This window comes from Anastrepha ludens, chromosome 2, assembly GCF_028408465.1.
Source record: "Anastrepha ludens isolate Willacy chromosome 2, idAnaLude1.1, whole genome shotgun sequence".
In the NCBI taxonomy this organism is placed as follows: domain Eukaryota; kingdom Metazoa; phylum Arthropoda; class Insecta; order Diptera; family Tephritidae; genus Anastrepha; species Anastrepha ludens.
In genome coordinates this window covers 172875137-172895373 of record NC_071498.1, presented here as the reverse complement: position 1 = coordinate 172895373, position 20237 = coordinate 172875137, and the positions used below count along the sequence as shown (strand labels likewise).

The 20237-nt window shown below is 36.6% G+C and overlaps 1 protein-coding gene across 5 annotated transcripts in view; it reads left to right on the top strand.

Moving 5' to 3' along the window:
* LOC128855866 (uncharacterized) overlaps positions 1–20237 on the top strand; it is a 63114-nt gene that overhangs the window by 10113 nt on the left and 32764 nt on the right. For 3 of the 5 annotated variants that reach the window (XM_054091079.1, XM_054091080.1, XM_054091078.1), the window contains exon 2: positions 18481–20045. The exons of the other annotated variants lie outside the window; for them this stretch is intronic. In XM_054091079.1, coding sequence (XP_053947054.1) covers positions 19250–20045 — 796 coding nt within the window. In that variant the 5' untranslated portion in view covers positions 18481–19249. The remainder of the gene's footprint in view (positions 1–18480; positions 20046–20237) is intronic. 5 annotated transcript variants of the gene reach the window in all.

Below are 20237 nucleotides of genomic sequence, written 5' to 3'. Positions count from 1 at the left end.
TCTTCATTTTCGCAAAGAATTTTCAACCTCTTGTTTGTCTTAAAATTGATTTTTGCAACAGAAGTGGCTGCAACAGTCCGTAACCACAAATGGTCGACAGTGCAGCATTTGCCGCTTAATAGCCTGCCTGCCTGCCCGCCAGCAGCAACATATTCGAGGCGGGAAATTGGGCGATGCAACAAACGCTACGCGAACAATACATACATACACATACATATATACATACATACATACATACATATATACTTATATATATATGTCTATGTATGTACAAATGTGTTAGCAGCAGCAATTGCGGTTCCCTTTTATGTGTCTATATTTGTGTGCACTTACATACATTCATACATATTTATGTATATTCTCGCGATTTTCGAGATTTTCGCATTTTTCTAAACATTTGCAATTTTTCTATTTTCTGCTGAAAGGCTGCAACATGCAATTTTGGCGCGCAACTCCATCGCCTCATTTGCTTTGGATGCATGAACATGTGTACATATATACATATGTATGTATGTATGGATATACTCGTACGTTGCAAGCGGCACTTTTATGCGCCTACATAAACAGTTGCGCAGCTAATTTTCTATTTTTGCCTGCCCGCGTTTTGCTTTATTTTCGCTCCGCAACTATTTGAAATTTTCACATTGTTTATATTACCTTTTTGCGCGCGATTTCGATGCATTTTGTGTTTTTGCCTTTCGCTTGTGGACACATGTTGGGCGCATTAGCGTAAAAACTTGCGAAAAAAACGAGTCAAAACTAAACAAATAGAAATTGAAATAACTAAAAACTGTAGCAAAACTAAAAAATATAGGCCCAAAGCAAAAAAAAAACTGTTTGTGCCTCGTACGACTTACAACTAACTACTGCTACTACATATACACGCACACATGCACACATACATGAAAACACATGTCGATAATGTAGGCCAACTCGCCTGAAGTGCATTGAACTGCACAGCACTGTACTTCGCTGGTTCATACACATATATATACATGCACATACATATACATACATACACATACATATACATACACCTATATATGTATACATGCATCTGCCTGCTTTCAGTATAAGCAGCAGGGGGGTGGGGGAAAAGTCAGAGGGATTTGTATAACCACTTAAAGCACTCCGTGACGATTTGCCGCCGTAGTGTGACATTTTAAGTATTTGGAGTAGCAAATCGAGAAAGATTTGTAAAACAAATAACTGAAGATGTTGTGAATAAATATCAATAAAACATAGACAGTAAATTCGCTGGAATGGTTATCTGATTTGAGTCTAGCGAACTGGCCCATTTTGTTGGTACTCGTGCACAATCGTACACAAGGGCGCAGTAACCTTGCCTCATAGTAACGGTTGTTTACAGCAGGCTAACAAAATTAGATTGTACCGATTCTTTTCATTTTCATTTCTACGTTATTAGAACAACCCGACCCAGATCAACTTCCAGCCAAACACTATGACTTGAACGGCATTCCCCAAGCATTTATGGCGAATTTTTTGCTGTTGCAATGGTAGGTAGGTGAAATGGTTGAAGTACCAGACTGGCAAACCTCAAGTAGCACTAAAGCGCCGTTTTGATACAATTTTGAGACCTCCAACAGGCAGATATCTACAGCCAACCTAACTGTTGATGTAATGGAGAAGATTGATGGGGTTTAGGTTGACGCACTGCCCCAGGCTGTCAATGAAAGAAGTACCTAGTGATCTCAATCATCTAGGTGGGTTTAGTAGGCATTTGCAGAGAAAGTGCTCAACAGCCATCTTCTCTCAAAGGTTCCCATAGTTTCTGCAGTGGGAGTTAAATGGTAAACACAGCTACGACTTTGGAAATTAAATGGCGTCGAATCCCTAGAACTTTCTATTGTACTGGGTCCAAATGATTTTCGTAATAGCACACGAAGAAATGGCGCTTCATCTCTTCTGCGCTTTCCTGAGAAATAGTTTGTACAGTTCCCCTTTAACAACAGTCAGAAAGATGCCGATGACCTGCTGCTGTTGATCCCTTCCTAAAAGTTTATAAGTAATTTTATTTTCCTCTGCATTCCTATGTCCTGGAACCCAGATCAGAGAAATGTTACTTGCACAACCACGAGATTTGACCTTCTGCATGCTCCTTGTGAAGAAGCAAAATAAACTGCTCAGAAGACAGTTCCTGCTAGGGTGTTATCGCAAATCCCATCCATGTAGACACCTGCTTGAGCCTGAGCCACCTCCCAGTCATGTCAGGGGACACCTCCTTAGTTACGCGGACGAGCTCCAGGACAAAAAATGCCGACAATTACTGGATTGGACATTGTACAGAGAGACAATTAACTACATTCATTGGGAAACTCTTACCACCTTCTTAAGCTCCCGACCCCCGAATGCCGTCATCGGAGTCCAATCACCACCCATTGCAGACGAAGAGCTCAAACTTCCCCGAGAGTCCCGCGTAACCTTAGCACAATTACGTTCCGGAAACTGTAGCAGGTTAAACTCCTATTTATACAGAATCGACCCCGACCCCGCACGACACTAACCACCTCTTCACATGCCCCATCAAACCCACTCATCTAACACCCCTCTCCCTCTGGACCCAACCTGTCGAAACAGCAAGTTTCCTGGGCCTAGCGTTAGATGAGTTAGACAGAGAAGACCGCTGATAACACTACGCTGACAGGGCAAAGTTACTGCTACAACAACAACAACATCTCCTCGTTAAAAGAGTTGATCAGTTTTGATTTGCACCTTGGCAGCTGCATCCGTGATCGCAACTGGACCATAGGAAAAATTATTGATATCTCCCACGCTCTCGCATTCCCTAAGCATTTCGCATGACTGGGGGATCGCAAAGACTTCTGCCTGAAAAACAGTAGCAGTATTCGGCAGTCTTAAGTAAATTGATAAATTGGTCGTTTTAGAGAAAACCCAAGCTCCGACTTCCGATTCCCGATTCCATCTTGGAGTCGTCAATGAAGACAGAGGCAACAACCTCTGTATAGATTTCCCCTCGTTCCAGTCCTTCCCACCGGCTTACGGATAGAGAGATCTGTACGAAGTTCAGAGAAATGCGGAGTTAACTGCTTGAAATTCCTCCAAAGGCAACCTCCTTTATCCTGATTGCACTTCGAACAGCGATAAAAATAACGTGAAAGTCGTTGGGAAGCAAGAGCAAAAAGACATTAAGGGTAGCACTGGGACAAGTTCTACATTCCAGTCCATCTAAAGCAGTGACAATTGGCTCCACTCAAACGTTATTAAAATCACACTCTACACCTATAAAGGCCGCCTAAGTACATTGTTTGCCCTCCAGAGATATTTCCACAGTCCCTACCTCCTCATGCAAGCTTGTTTCCCCCTTCAGGTAAGCGTGCTGCACTGCAGATAATTTGGATTCAATGTGCTCTCGGCTGTGATAATCGATCAATCTCTCAAACACTTGCAGGATAAATGAGGTGAGACTTATAGGCCTGAAGTCCTTGGCTAAGTCGGGACCCTTACTCCTTGTCTTGGGTATGACAACAGCCTTCGTTTTCTTCCAGTTGGCATGGACATAGTTAAGAGCGATAGACGCCAAGTAGATGTCTTGCAGTACAGGAACCACCAAGGTTCTTGTTTTCGGTAATACCAAATAGGGCTGATAGAGGCATGTTTGCCTAGTAAAATGTGCAGAATGATGAGAGGTATTGTTTTAGCTATGTCTGTGCTGCCACGCAATCGAGTGGAAATAGGGATATTAGAACAAAAACAACAACAGCACAAAAATAGTACGAAAGCTTCAAGGCTTTTTAAACCTTAAATCCGTTACCGACTGGTGGCAACGAGATAAAAGGAAGAATACCTCGCTTTTGATGCCTCTGGAAAAGTCAAAAAGGCGAAAGTTTGGTACTCACTTCGTGTTTCTATTTAATTACTGTTAGTTTGCTTGCGAAAAGTAATAGCTGTGTATGCCTCAAGTCGCCCAGAAGCGGTTAAAGTGTCATCTAAACAGACATCAAACTATTTTTTCCTTCCTCAAGCTTTTTCCGCTTCACGCTACTTTCTGCGCTTTGGAAAATCTTAAAGCTCTTTACAGTGCATACATACATGCATACTTACATACATACATACATGCATACATACACACATCCACACATATCTCGAGTAGTCATCATCATTACGCATGCTTTACTTTTTCTCAATTGTCGACTGACTCATCATTCTTGCTGTCAATTTCTCATCCGACAGTCTATCTATAAGTGGGCCTTATGCCATCCATCATCATTTTCAAATCGCTCGCTTTGCATTTGTGCACGAATGCACGCATTTCTGCAATTCTGTGCGATAAGGTCGTCCACTTCAACGTTAGCAGCAGCGGGTACAGTAATGACATGCCAACTAGTGCGCTCGCACTCACACACACATATATAACTGAGTATGCAACTAATTGCATGTGTAGTGCAGCGTATCTTCACTTTCTGTAGCTTCTTATAAAAATCGACTTCATTGAAAAGTTCAAATGTGATTGAACTCCGGTGTTTTCAAGTGAAATTTTGTGTGTGCGTGTGTTCGTGCAGTGCATTTGCTGATGTTGTTTTTGTGATTTGTACTTAATTACCGTCATTTGCAAGCAATTGCAGTAGACGAGCCTAGTTGCCGCCGTCGCCGCCGCCGCCAAGTACATAGTGCAACGCCGTCCCAACCAGCAGCCGCACCGGCACTGACAGTGGCAGTGGCAGCAGCATCACAACATCACAGCGCACTTGGTGGCTGGTTCTGCGTTGGCCACCACCAACTAGCATGCAATTGCAACTGTAATTACAACAAACAGCATTACAACAACAACGGCAACATAAAGATTTCAGCACTGATCTCTCAACGCATTGCAAAGCGAATGTGCCGCTGCTTGACTTTATGCTCAGCAATTTGCAATGCCTTTGTGCGGTAGTTTGTATTTGCGTTTTTGTGCTTCGTTATTTATTTATTTCCATTGCACAGCAGGAAAGGTGCAAAATGCCAAATGCCATCAGTAGTAGCGCTTACATACAAACAACCGTTGTGCGTGCTTGCGTGCGGCAGCCCAACGCTAAGTGCTGATTGTTGTAATTTGCGTTTATTTTTTCTAAAACGCAAATGAGTGCGTGAAAAAATAAGTAGCATAGAATAGAATAGAAAATAGAGGCATGCCAAATCATTGCGTCTTTCTAACTACTGCGGCTACACACACAAATATAAATACCTTGCGCTTGCGGGTGCTGCGTTGCGTATGCGTAACCTGGCCTGCTCTGAGGTGGTACACCACTCGCCGCCCGGTACGCTAGAACGGATCACATTTTGGCAGCTGCGCTGCGGTAGCGGCAATTTGTTATGCATTGTGTGGCATGTTTTGTGCATTTCAGCACAGCATCAATATTTCCTCGGTTTTGGTATTATTATATGTTTCTGTTTTTGTTGTCCGTTTTCTTCTTCTTCGGCTTCAAGCATTTATTTGTACGTTTTGCTTGTTGGTTGGTTGCACACGCATTTTATTTTTATTCTACGCTAGGCTAAGTCGGAATTTTCTTCTTATTGGCCACAATTCGACTACATTTACGACTATACTTGTGCCTATCTACTCGTGCACTGACATTAATGTGTATTTCATGTTAATAGTTTTATTGCATATTGGCAGCTTTGCGTGTGCATTCATACCGACAAACATGAAAAAGTGCCTCTGTGCATATGTTTATGTGTGTGTAATAAATTTTGCTTTGATGATGTGTTCTCGGGTACAGTTTTGTGCTCTATGTGAATGCGTGCAATCAAGTCTTACTATATATGTTTATATGTATACGTACACCTGTGTTCACAATAATAGCAGCGCGATTTTTTGCTAAGTTTTCACTATGTATTTTTATTTTTAAATTTGTTTATTGTTGTTTTTAAATATTTTTATTATTATTTTTAATATTTTTACTATTATTTTTAAATTTTTTACTATTATTTTATATTTTTTATAATTATTTTAAATTTTTTCCTTATTTTTTAAGCAAATTTTATTATTATTTTACTTTTTTTTATTATTATTTTCAAATTTTTTGTTATTGTTTTTAAAGTTTTTATTATTGTTTTTAAATTTTTTTATTATAATTTTTAAATTTTTTTATTACTATTTTCTAATTTTTTCATTATTATTTTTAAATTTTTTATTATTATTTTAAATTTTTTTTTAATATTATTTTTAAATTTTTTTATTATTGTTTTTAAATTTTTTTATTATTATTTTTAAGTTTTTTGGTTATTGTTTTCAGATTGTTTCATTATTATTATTAATTTTCTTATTATTTTTAATTTTTTTACTATTATTTTTTTTTATGATTATTTTTTTTTATATTTTTTTTCCTATTACTTTTACATTTTTTTATTATTTTTAATTTTTTTATTATTATTTTTTATTGTTATTGTTTTTCATTTTTTTTTTTATTTTTTTTATGATTACTTTTAAATTTTTTCATATTACTTTCAAATTTTTGGTTATTATTTTTCATGTTTTTTATTATTATTTTTGAGTTTTTATTTTTTATTTTTAAATTTTTTTATTATTATTTTAAAATTTGTTATTATTATTATTTTTAAATTTTTGTATTATTATTTTAAAATTTTTATTATTATTATTTACATATTTCTTTTATCATATTGGGAGGTTGAATTAGTTTTAAAGGTGACACACAGATGGCGCTATTTATCACTTTATCGCGTTGGCAATACTGAATATATATTCATGACAAAGCCTCATCCCTAGGCTTTGTTTATCAGTATCTGTCATTTCGCTGAAGTATAAACAACGCAGTGTTTTCGTGCTCCGAGTATGTCAACTTTCGTGCCGTCGAAACGCAATTTGCGGGAAGCTTTGCTTTTCTGCTTCAATTTGAAAAAAAATACAGCCCAAGCCCGTGAATTGCTGCAGGAGGCCTACCCAGACCATACTCCGTCGATTTCAACATGTGAGTACTGGTTTCGACGATTCAAAAGTGGTGATTTTCACACCGAAGACAAGGAGCGTCTTGGCCAGCCCAAAAAGTTCGAGGACGCGGAATTGGGGGAATTGGTAAACGAGGACTCGTGCCAAACCCAAAAAGAGCTTGCTGAATCGTTGGGCGTTGATAAATCAACCGTTTGCAAGCGTCTAAAAGCGATGGGAATGATCCAAAAGCAAGGACATTGGGTCCCGTACGAGTTGAAGCTGCGCGACGTCGAACGGCGACTTTTTACGTGCGAATTGCTGATCGAGCGACAAAATCGGAAGGGTTTTTTGCATCGGATGGTGACTGGCGACGAAAAATGGATCCACTACGATAACCCAAAACGCAAAAAATCATGGGGTTTGCCCGGCCACGCATCAACGTCGACGGCCAAGCAGAATATTCACGGCAAGAAAATCATGCTCTGCATTTGGTGGGATCAGGTCGGCGTCGTATATTTTGAGCTGCTCCAACCGGGCGAAACAATCACGGGGGATCGTTACCGACTGCAATTGATGCGTTTAAGCCGGGCATTGAAAGAAAAACGGCCGGAAACGGTAAAAAGGCACGACAAGGTTATTTTGCAACATGACAACGCTCGGCCGCATGTTGCTCAACCTGTCAAAAAATACCTTGGAACGCTTGGCTGGGAAGTGTTACCCCACCCGCCGTATAGTCCAGACATAGCTCCCTCCGATTATCATTTGTTCCGGCATATGAGTCTCGATTTGGCGGACCAGCGGTTCTCCTCGTACGAGGCTACCAAAATATGGGTTGAGTTATGGATAGCCAAGCAGCGGCCAGAATTTTGGAGAAACGGCATCCGGAAATTGCCCGAAAGATGGGCGAAAGTTGTAGCTAGCGATGGCCAATACTTCGAATAAAATATTTTGTACCGTTTTTTCACAATAAAGCCCCAAATCTTCGAAAAAAACCTTTAAAACTAATTCAACCTCCCAATATATTTTATTTTTTTTAGAAATATAAATTATAGTTATACTACAACAAAAACCTCATAATGTATAGCGTCCAATTATGTAATATAAAAAAAATAACATCAAAAAATTTTCATCGAAATTTAAAACATTTTTGTCAGACTTTCTATAAAAATTCTGGGTATGAATATTTATAGTCCATTCATGTTGTATAAACAATTCAAATATGGGGTGGCTCAGAAATAGCGTCGATTTTTGACGTTTTTTTTTTTCGTTTTGTTGGCGGTATTGCTCTGCATATAAAGAACATTTCGAGCATTCCTTATATGGAAGGGAATTCCTAACAGCGTCGACAAGAAATGTTATCAAAAATCTGCGCTGATTTGGAGCTACTTAAAACTGGTGTAATAACAGAACCAAAATTTAAGAGCCCACAAAAGTGCATGCCCAGAATTTTTCTAGAAATTCTGGCTAAGGGTTTGAAATTTTAATGAAAGTTTCGCAATTTTTTTTTTTAATTTTTCCAAGGTTGGACGCTTTTAGTTTTTGGTTATTGTTGTAATAGGAATTAAATTTGTATAATAAAATTAAAAAGTTGAATAAAAATTAATAAAGTTGAAAATTTTGCAATACCACTTCGATGAAAAAGTTTCCGGAATATGTTCAAAGAATTTAAAATGCGGATTTATTTCTGAAAAGTGATATTATAGCCTTCAAAATACTTTCCATCAACTGCAGCGTACTTGAGCCAGCGTTTGATCGGAGCGTGTTCACGACTCGCTCCAATAATGAATATTGGGTCGGATTCAGCCTCAAATCATGTCTTTGGTGAAATTCAGGTTCTGTGGGACCAACTTTGCATCAGCACGGCGCAAACTCATATCATTAACTACAATATTTTGAACCGATCCATAAGCAATGATCAAGTTCTCTGCCAGCGCTCTGATGGTTAATTTGCTGTTATTGATCAACTTTTCTTTCACTTTATTTACGTTTTCATAAATTTTTAATATCGATGACCTGCCACTACGTTCGTCGTTTTCGATGGGCTCACGTTCTCTTCTGAAGCGTTCATGCCACACGTAAACGACTGGTTTCTTTAGAGTATCATTACTGAAACAGTTGCCCAAAATTTCTAAAGTTTTTGAATCATTGAATCAACGGTGCAGAACTTTTACAAATGTTAATCAATGGCGATAGCGATTTTGCCAGAAATTTTAATAAAAAAAAACAGAACAGAATAAGTTGGCTTAGAGCATCACCTGGCGTTGATTCCGATAACTTTTTGCTCAAGGTGATATGCTGCGCTGCTATTATTGCAAACGCAGGTGTATGCATATGCATACTGCTCCGATGGTTTTGTCTTCGACTACTGATATTTGTACATACATACAAACAAGTAGTGCGTTGTTGTGAATGTGCTTGCACTCGTATGCTTGAGCACTCCTCATATCGATTGGTGCTGCTGATTTGTTTGTGTTGGCAAAGCCATGGAAAATATTTAAAGCTTCACTTTTTTTTTCTATTTTCGCAGTTATTTCGCACGTATACACTTATTTCTAGTTTTTGCATTTTTTTTTTTATTTTTTGTTTTTTTTTGTATTTCTTTCATCAAATATTCGTTCTTATAGTTGCACTAGCGAACAACCTGCATTTACTTTGCACGTTCAAGTGCGAATTCTTCATGCTTTGTCAAATATGAAAACCTACCCTGGTTGCATTTGATTACCACAGAGAAGAAATGTAGCTCGTCGACTGTTGCTTCAGTAATCGAATGCTCGATTGGCATTATAATTAATAAGAATTGCGGATGAGTTTTACACCTGACGCATCATTGCACTAATAACTGAAAATGTTTTCCGGGTATGGGACTTCAAAAGGAGTTTGAATATGTTGTTATGGTTGTTTTAGCAGCATAAAAATTTCTCATTCTTACTTGGGGAATGCGGTTGGAGTGACAGTTCTCGGCAGGATATAAATTCGAGTCATTCCGGTGACGTAGAACCGACTGTTGTGGGCACAGCTGTTTCAATATCACTTAAATTTCTTCATATTCATTTTATTCCACTAATTTTTATAGAAATCTTTTTTCTAGCACTATTAGATTCCGTGATAAGACTTACTGAAAAAAAAAGTTTTTTATGAATAATTTACAATTCTTGTAAAAGAATTAAAATTTTGCATAAATTTTGGCCAACTTTCTAAGCAATCCTGAGGCAACAAAATGGGCAAATATTTATAAACAAAATCTGATTTTCAAAGTTTTCATTGCGAGTGGAATACTCTCTATCTCTGACATGGCTCAAAATGTAATAAAAAGGTATAGCCTTTGAATACACAGGAGTATTGAGAATTTCTATAAGTGAAAGAATTTTTAGAATCGGTACCGGAAACTATCTCCTAAAAGCAAAAAAAAAAATTCTTATATAATTGACGTATAAGCTACCTGTTCAGAGTCCCTCCTCCACAAAAGGCGGGACCTGCAGTTTTATGCTGCTCCCAACAGCAGTTGAGTTTTTCTGATCCCTTTTGTAAAAACAGATAAACTCTCGTAGGTTTACCTGCCGAACCAGTTGCCGAGGATGAAACCACTGATTCATCTTCTTAAGCTAAGTTCCGTATGAAGTTCAAGAAAATGTTCAAAAAAGGAAAAGTTATATTAATACAATATTTGTTGCCTGTGAAAAAGTAGAACAAGTAAAAGTTTTAGAACCGATTTTGGGTGTTTTAAGACGAAGACTAATGCGACGCCGAACGAAGACTAATCTCCCGGTAACTAATCCGGGCGATGGTTCCAAACGAGGGAGAGGTTTTTAGACTCGGGACATACCATTGGGCAGGCTTTGATGATGCATTGGGCATTTGAAAAACCTCCTACTGATGTAAATAAAAAAAAAAAAACATTTTTTTGGATACTTCAGAATCTCATTTTATGCTGTTACTTAGTAATATAGAATAATAATTAAATAATAAAAAAAAAGTTAAAAAATAAAAATGAAAAAATAATAAAAAAATAACAAAAAAGTAATAATAAAAATATAATTAGTACAAAATAATGGAAGCGCAACGAATTAACAAGCTTTCATTATTTTTTTGTAGTTAATACTTTTTTCTGTATGTTTTTTGTAAAAAATATTAATTCAATAAATATAAAATATGTTTTTCTGCATGTTTTTGTAAGAAGTATTAAGAAAAATTTGCGCATTCTGCAACAAAACCCATATAACTCAAAGCTCCGTTCCAACGACCGTCAGTTCCAGGTCACCGGAACAACATCCGGCCAAGGGCTGCCTTTCCGGCAGCATTTCCAGTAATTGTATTGGCACTGTTTATGCCACAACAACAACAAATCAAAAACTACAACAACAAATACAAAAACAACAGCAAATACAAAGCCACACATACAACAACAAAAATACAAAAACCACAAATACAAAAACGCCAAATACAAATACACCAATACAAAAAACAACAACAAATGCAACAACAACAAATGCAACAACAACAAATACAACAACAACAAATACAACAACAACAAATACGAAAACAACAAATACAACAACAACCACAAATACGAAAACAACAACAACAAATACAAAGAACAGCAACAACAAATATACCAACAACAACAAACACAAGAAACCAGAAACAAACACAAAAACCCAACAAGAAGCGCAAACACAAACAACAATCTCAATAACAACAACAATCTCAATAACAACAACACTCTCAATAAAAACAACAACCCGAAGTTCTAAACTTGGCACAAAATTTTAAAAATTTCCAAAAAATTGTCATCAAATTTTTTAAATTCTTAGAATTTTTTTCCATCTAAAGCACATTTTCGGAAGTCTTTTATATGAAAGGAAAATACTCAACTCCTCAAAATCACTTGATACTTGCATTTTGTTTTACTTATACATATTGAATGGACTATAAAACTGGCAGCGGCAAACTTCCGAGTGTATTTCTGCCATGAAGAAGCTTCTCATAAAAATATCTGCCGTTCGGAGTCGGCTTGAAACTGTAGGTCCCTCCATTTGTGGAACAAGACATCAACTACAAACTCAGAATTTTTCTAAAAAGTGGGCATACGAAAGACTGATTATTTCATTAAATATTTATTTTTGTCCTTCATTTCTTTTCGGTATTTTCATAAACAAATTTTAAAGCATAAAATAATTTAAAAATAAAAATTAGACAATTATTTCCGCTTTCTCTTATTTTTCCATTGCGCGCTGAGCTGAGTACTCGTATAATCAATCCCACCTGAATATTTTGTGTCACACAAATTAAAATTAGAAGCAAAAATATTTCATAATCACCTTATTTTCCGTTAAGCCACCACCTTCAAATTAGCTTAAGCAGCAGCGAAATATAACAAAATCTTGGCCAGTTGCCATCGAATGCCCAGGAGGCAGAAAAGGTGGTGGGTGAGAAATGCAAAAAGTTGTGCAAATAATCAGCAGCTACGCTTCACTTACCTTTCCAGCTGCACGTTCGCCAAACTTTTCCATTTAAATACATACTTACACACATACATAAATAACTCTTCCATTTACACACGAATAAACAGCAGTGCTACTTGGATCTGTAGGTGTATAGAAAAAAAAGGAAAATGGGCGGCGGCAGTATGGCGGCCATTTTGATGTCTGTAGGTAGAAAAATGCATGAAAAAGCGAGAAAACGCAAAGGATATTGAAATGATGTAGAAATTCTGAAGTGAAGCAAAACTTGCACAATGTTTTACAAATAAATTGCGAAACTCTTTGTCACGCTGACGCTTCCGCTGCTACTCCATGACTAGTAAACTCATTCACAAACACTCACACACACGCATGCATTGTATTTGTGCGAGGCAGGCAGTTGAGAGTACTGGTGGCCGTCATGCAGATAGACAAACAGTTGAATAGTCAGTTGACAGACAGCAGGTCCTTTGCCAGGACTCTGGCGCACAGAAATATACATTCAACCACTCGAACAATGCGTCAAAACTTGCTTAAGTGCAGAAAAATAGATGTACGAGAAAGAAAGTGAAAAAAAAAGTGCCCAACACTGCTAACAAATAGCACAGGCGTCCTGCTGCCGTTTGCCTGCCTGCCTGCCTGCATGGCAGACACTCTGACGCTAATGCTGCTGCTGATGCGCCTGTGAAGTAGAGAGGTCACATGCGGCGTTTGCAGATTGGACTGCTGCTTGCAGATGACGCAGCTCTTTAGTGCGTTGCAAAATTTATAGCACGACAAAAAGGGAGCTAGTTAAGGGAGCACTGCAAGTGGCTGGGAGAAAGGGTGCAGAGACAGTGAATTTGATTTGTGTGCAGTTGGGACTTTCACTTTCGCACAAACTCCGTATTGAGTTGCATACTTAATGGCGCCAGATCACGCGGCTGTGAGTGTGAGATTTAGCGCTATCGGATATTTTGCTGCATTGTTTGGAATTTGCTTTGAATTGTCCTCTGCGTGCTGTGGAGCTAAAATCAGGCGAACCAGGAAATAAAAAAATAAGGAAATTTCCAGAAGCCATTCTCATGTTTCTTTTTGTCTTGCTGCCTTTGTCTCTGAGCGTACCAACTGCCATGAGTCTTGACACATGATTCACGCGCTTAGTTGTTTCCATGAATGAGGGTGGAGTAATTTAAAGGCGCGATTTTTCTTTTGCTAAATTTGGCATTCAAGTTCTAAGGGGTGAATAATAATTAGTGCACTATTTTTATTTCAAAGCTACAAAAATCAAAATGGATTATGAGTCATTATAACATTTGCAGAGGTACTTTTATATTTGCACTCATACACACATACTCACATAAATTTCCACATGTGTTTCTAGAAAATTATTCTTTCACTTGCCATATTCTGCTGTTCAGTATTGGCTATTTCGTACCAAACAATGTTTTCGGGAATTTAATTAAATAAATAAAATACTTTTGTTGCTTTCTATTGGGTCTTTGCTTTATTGCATGCACCTCGCAGATCTCATACGCGTGATCTCATCTATCAAAAATTTTTCGCTGCCGACTGGTACATAATTTGTGGTTTGTGTTCGTGTGCGTGTATTTTATGAGCTTTCTTTCAGTGTTGAAATCTACTGTACATATTTTGCACAAATAATATTATTTCCCTTTTATTTTGGGACGAAATGTCTGAAAAATGTAATGACTGTTGTTCGATGGTCAAATGACCACTTTTTATGTACAAAATCAATAAAAGTGAAAAAAATTAAAAAAGTTGAATTCTAAAATAAAAGAAAAAAAATATTAAAAAAAGTAAAAAAATTAAATAATTCAAAAAAAAAACAAAGGTGATAAAAATAAATATAAAGAAAAGAAAAAAAATTAAGTAATTAAAATAAAGAAAAGAAATAAATAATTAAAATAAATAAAATGTAAAAAAATTAATTAATTACAATAAAATAAATGAAAGTAAAAAAATCAAACAGTTAAAATATATGAAAGTGAAAAAATAAATATAAAGAAAAGTAAAAAAAACAAACATTTATAAGGAAAAGCAAAAAAAAAATAAGTAATTAAAATAAAGAAATGTAAAATGATCATTGATCGAGAATTTCACAGCATTGCTGATCGCAGGTGGCGAGTGGAAACTACTTGCGTTGCGACCAGACAAATCTGGCCATCCTACAATCTGAAACAGACAAAAACCCTTATGAGTCTTTCGAAACACGAACTAAGGCATATGATATCTCTCATCACCGGTCACTGCCTTTTGGGCACTCACGCACGTCGGCTCGGGGTTCCTCAAAACGACCTGTGCAGATACTGCGAGGACGAAGATGAGGAAGTATCGAGCAGACACTTGCTGTGCAGTTGTCCCGGTCTAGCCAGAAGTCGACTCGCTCTTCTCGCTCAATTGACAATCCTTCAGGACTCTCGGACCTGAAAATCGAATCCCTCATAAAATTCTCGAAACGAATTAATATCTTTGACCAAAATCTATAGTCAAAATCTCGGTTAGGTGGGGAAATCATATAATATAATGAGCTCTAGGGCAACACAATGGACCCAACTTGCGGTCTATGTGGCACTCCAATGAGGGGTCACCCTTAAACCAACCAACCAACCAAAATAAAGAAAAGAAATAAATAATTAAAATAAATAAAATTAAAAAAATTATTTAATTAAAATAGTATTGAAAAAAAAATTTAATCAAAGTGAACCAAAAAATTAATTAAAATAAATAAAAGTGAAAAGAATAAATAATGTAAAATAAGGCAAACAAAAACAAAAAAAATGAAATAATAAAGGGGGAAAATTCAAAGCAGTAGAAAAAAAAAAAAAAAAATAAATAAATAATTGGCGCGTACACTTCTGTTAGGTGTTTGGCCGAGCTCCTCCTCCTATTTGTGGTGTGCGTCTTGATGTTGTTCCACAAATGGAGGGACCTACAGTTTCAAGCCGACTCCGAACGGCAGATATTTTTATGAGGAGCTTTTTCATGGCAGAAATACACTCGAAGGTTTGCCATTGCCTGCCGAGGGGCGACCGCTATTAGAAAAATGTTTTTATTAATTTTGCTTTCACCGATATTCGAACCAACGACCTCTCAGTGAATTCCGAATGGTGATCACGCACCAACCCATTCGGCTACGGCGGCCGGAAAAAAATAAAAACAGCAAAAAACATAAAGAAAGAGAAAAAACGAAAAAAGGAAGAAAAAAAAAAAATTAAATTTAAAAAATAAATAAATTGACAAAAAAGTAAATAAATTAACGTGTCAAATAAAAAAAAAATTAATTAAAAAAAAACATTATTTAACATAAAAAAGCACTTATTAAATAAAAAAATTAATTTAAACAATTTTTCATTGAAGTAAAAAAAAGTATATATTTAATACTACCAAAAAATTTAATTTAATTTAATTAGAAATATAAAAGTAAATAATAATAAAAAAGTTATTTAGAATCAAATAGCACTTATTAAAATAAAAGAATTAGGTAATTAAAAAAATTTCATTCAACTAAAAAAAACCAAAAATTAAAAGAAAAGATAACAATAAATAAAAAATGAAAAAAAAAATAGACAAATGAAATAAAAAAATAATATTTAATACTACCAAAAATATTTAATTTAATTTAATTATAAATATAAAAGTAAATAGCAATCAAAAAAAGTATTTAAAATAAAAAAGCACTCATGAAATAGCAAAGAATTAAATAAAAAAAAAATGTTCATTCAACAAAAAAAACAACCAAGGAAACGAGAATAAAAAATAAAATAAAAAATAATAATAAATAAAATAAAAAATAATAATAAATAAAATATTAAAAGTAAAAAATGAGAGAAATAAAAATAGGCAAAAAATAAGTCTTTCCAAACACAGTGTATCCCATTTATGCGTAGAATAACTTCCCTTTAGTTCCACTGTAAAGCAGGCTGCATTTTTTCTACATATGAAAATATTAGACACCCAATTAGACACACTGTACATTTTCCTCATACTGTATATACCTGCGCTTTGGGCATTAGAATAACTGTTTTTGTATTGTAAAATGTGTCTACTTGATTGAACCATCATAAGTAATGCTGTAGTGTACTTTGTTGCAAAATTATAAACAGATGACTATTTTATAAAAATATACAGTTCCGGACAAAACTCTCCGTGCGACTCCTTTTTTCTTAATTTCTCTCGATCTACAGCATTTAAAAGAAATGTAATGATGCGGTTTTGTTTTGAGTCTAATTATATAACAAATGTAAACAGAAATTTATTTTCAGTATTTACTTTAAAAGTTTTGTACGAAAAACCAAAAAAATGCACTAACAAAAGTGTACAAACGAACTTAGAAAATAAGAATTATCTAGGAAAACTGATTAAATTTGTGGAAATTAATATTTTGTTGGGCCACCACCAACATCGATTTCATCAAAACTTTCAAATTTTTAACTAGAGTTTTTGTAATTCGTCAAAGTATGCAATTTTATAGCCCATTAAATTTTAGTATAACAAAATGCAAGCTTCAAGTAACTGCAAAGTAGATTTAATTTGTGGCAATGTTTCTTGCTGGCAGTGCAAGGCTTTTTCTTTCACATGAAAAAAAAAAATAATTTTTTTTTGCTGTTTACTGTTTTTTGTTGTTTTTTGTTTATAAATAGCCTTTTGTATGGAACTCTGTGTCCTTTCATTTGTAGACAATTCAATTATAGGCAGTCTGCGTCATACTGCGCCTTCAAGCCAAAATTTCCTTATTGTAGTTTTGTCTATACGACCATAGCTTTTCATTGGCTTAGCTTATTCTGAATTGAGCAAGATTTGGTAATATTTATATTTTTTATTATATTTTATATATATAGTATTTATTATAAAGCACAAAATTGCAGCTATTTGGTAAATTTTACGGAAGCCATTTTCGAATTTTAATATTAATTAGGCTGCTTTCAAAATAGGTACTCTTTGGCACTTAAATAGCAGAAAATTCATATAGCACTCGCACAGGCTAAGGCAATTTCCGATTGCAACCCTTGAAATGTGCTTTGTTGTTGTAGCTCGCCTGCAAATATGCTAATTAAAATTCGCTTGGTATTCCTTGGCATTCTGGCTGGGCTTGCTACTGCCGCGTATTTGCGAAATTTATTACCATTCAAAGTGTTTGTAACAAAAATGTGCATAAATTTTGCATAACAACCGAGCGGTGCCGAGACAGCCTAGCGTGTCAATGGCGTGCTAGAAAGGCATCGGAATCGTTGTAGGAAGAGTTGCCGCACACGATTTATAGCTTTGCGGTAACTTCTAAAGTAAATTATTGTAGTGGCATAACACCTTGACAGCCACAGCAGTGCAAAGTGCAGGCAGAGTGCAATGCAAGCGCTGGCATATGTTTACAAATACAATGTGCAGACATTTGCATGCGCTACTCTCACTTGAATTGCTTAACCTCAATTTACTTTCCTTAACGGCCACCAATACCAGCACTTTAGCCTAGTTTGGTGACTGTACTTTTTGCTTGCGACGTATCCTTTTTTCTCACTTTGCAAATATTAAAATCAATTCAAGTGAACCAAATTTGTAACGGGTTCCTCATTTGCATGCAGGCAATTGCGACATGCAGCCAAAAAGCTTGTTTGCTTGTCGAGAAGCTATAAATTTTCCCAAAAAAAAAGAAAGAAAAAAAACAACAAAACAAAAAAACTATATGACGAAAAAAGATGGCTGCGGCACACGCCGCTCCTTTGCTTGCTACCAAATTCATGTCGCTGCAGTGGAATATTCCTTTGGTTGCTAGCTCTTTCTCTGGCCTCTTGCCTGTTCCGGTTTATAGTAGTGCAACAGTCAGTGGCACGAGCATGATAGCGCGGCGCGCTATGTTGCATGCTATGGAACAACAGTTAATTTTAGATTTTCATCGCTGCATAAAAGAAACAAGTCGAATTTGTTGTTGTTGTTGTAAGACAACAAAAGTTCTCGATAGAAAAAAAATAAAAACCAAAAATTTGGCTGTCGAGGCGTCGATGATGTTGAAGAGAACTCATAAATTATGGTGTTAGAACAAGAAAAATATAAATAAAATACAAATAGATACGAAAAATCAACAATTTTGGGTTATTCTTAAAACTTTCGGTTTTTCAGAACGGCATTTATATGTATGTATGCATGTAGAGCTGGAGAAATTGAAAAAATATTGACTTGAAAAATAATCAAATATCCAAAATAAACTTGAAAAACTCAGTGTGCAAGCAAGCAATGTGTAGTGCCACAAGAGCAGCAGCAACATTTAATAACAAACGAAAACTTTGGAAAAATCGTCTTTGCGTTGAAGTAAATTATTGACACACAAGCGCAACAAATTGACGTCAAACCAGCAGCATCGCCAACAGCGAGTCGGCTAAAAATATAGAAGTAGAAACGCACAGAAGTGGGCTGGAGCGACACCAGCCACACAGCAAGCAAGTGAATTGCGAGGCGCAACATCGTCGCGTTGGTCCGCAAGTGAATAGAGCCGATCGAATTCATAAAGTTTAAAAATAAAGACAAAAGGCTCAAAAAAAAAAAAGTCAAAACCGAAATAAATGCGGCACTAATAAGAAATCAATAAGACAACAGTGAAAGAAAAATAGAGAAAAAACTAATAATAAATAATTTTGAGTGCTGAAAAATATTTTCATTTGCACTGCAGTGTGACGCAGTGCAGCAATCCCCCAGCAACATTGTTCCGTAGCAAGCAACATTTATTGCTCCAGCAGCACACAGCCATTAGAGTTGTTCACCTCCGTGTGTTTGCTCTTAAACTTTGCGCTACCCCTGAAAAATACCCCTCATCATCTCTTTTGTACCGACGTGACTGCACAAATGCTGCTAATGCGCAGCTTTTAGTTAAACTCAACGTCTCACTCGATCGATGTTTTTAACGCTCTTCAGCTTCCTCATGAGATTCGTAGACATTTCCAAACTGCACAGCGAACGGTGCAATTGCACCAACGCCGCAGACGCCTGCCAGAACAAGGTGAAATGCTGGCAGCAAGCAGCAGCGGCGGCTGCGGCCGCTGCCGCACACAAAGCCAATACGGCTAATTCGAATAGCAGCAGTACCAGCAGCGGTTGTGATAGTAATGCCTCCTCAGCCTCGGGTGGCAGCTCTACCAAGGAGAATTACTATGGGCAGCGTAGGCATCATCATCAGCCGCAGCAGCAGCAGCAGCAGCAACATGTTGCCAGCAGCTCATCGGCCGCGCAACATCAGTGCATTACGCCTGAACAGCTACAACAAATACGTTACTATCAACAAATGCAGCAACAACAATTACAGCTATTGCAACAACAACTGTTACAGCGTCGTCGGTTACAGCAACATTTGCGCGATCAGGGCGTGGAGGTGGGCGTGCGGGCGCGTAATAATAATGAAGGAAAAAGTACAATCTCACGACCGGCAGCTGTCCAGTTGAAGGCAGGCGCAGCCACTTCGCCGGCGTTGACTTGCAATCAGCAGTATTTGATACAACATCGTCTGGAGCAGCGGCAGCAGCTCCAGCAACAGCAGCAACCACCACAATGGCTACGCAATAACTACAATTATCATGTCAATAATCAATACAACAACAAAAACAACAACAACCTGCTGACGGACAATGATATACTCAATAATAATGGTGATTTTGGCGCGCTTTTCAATGACATTGGCGTTGGATACCAAAAAGGTTTGCCATAAGATATGTATATGTGTATGTGTGCGATATGTATGTGTGTGTGTGATACCTCGCTTTTCTGCTTGGCTTGTGGATTGCTTTATTGTGTTTGAGAAAAGTTTTCAGTGCCAAAAAATGTGGGGTGGCAAAAAATTTTTATTTCACTGGTTGTTTGCCAAGTTTCGATAAAGGGTGATTCGTTAT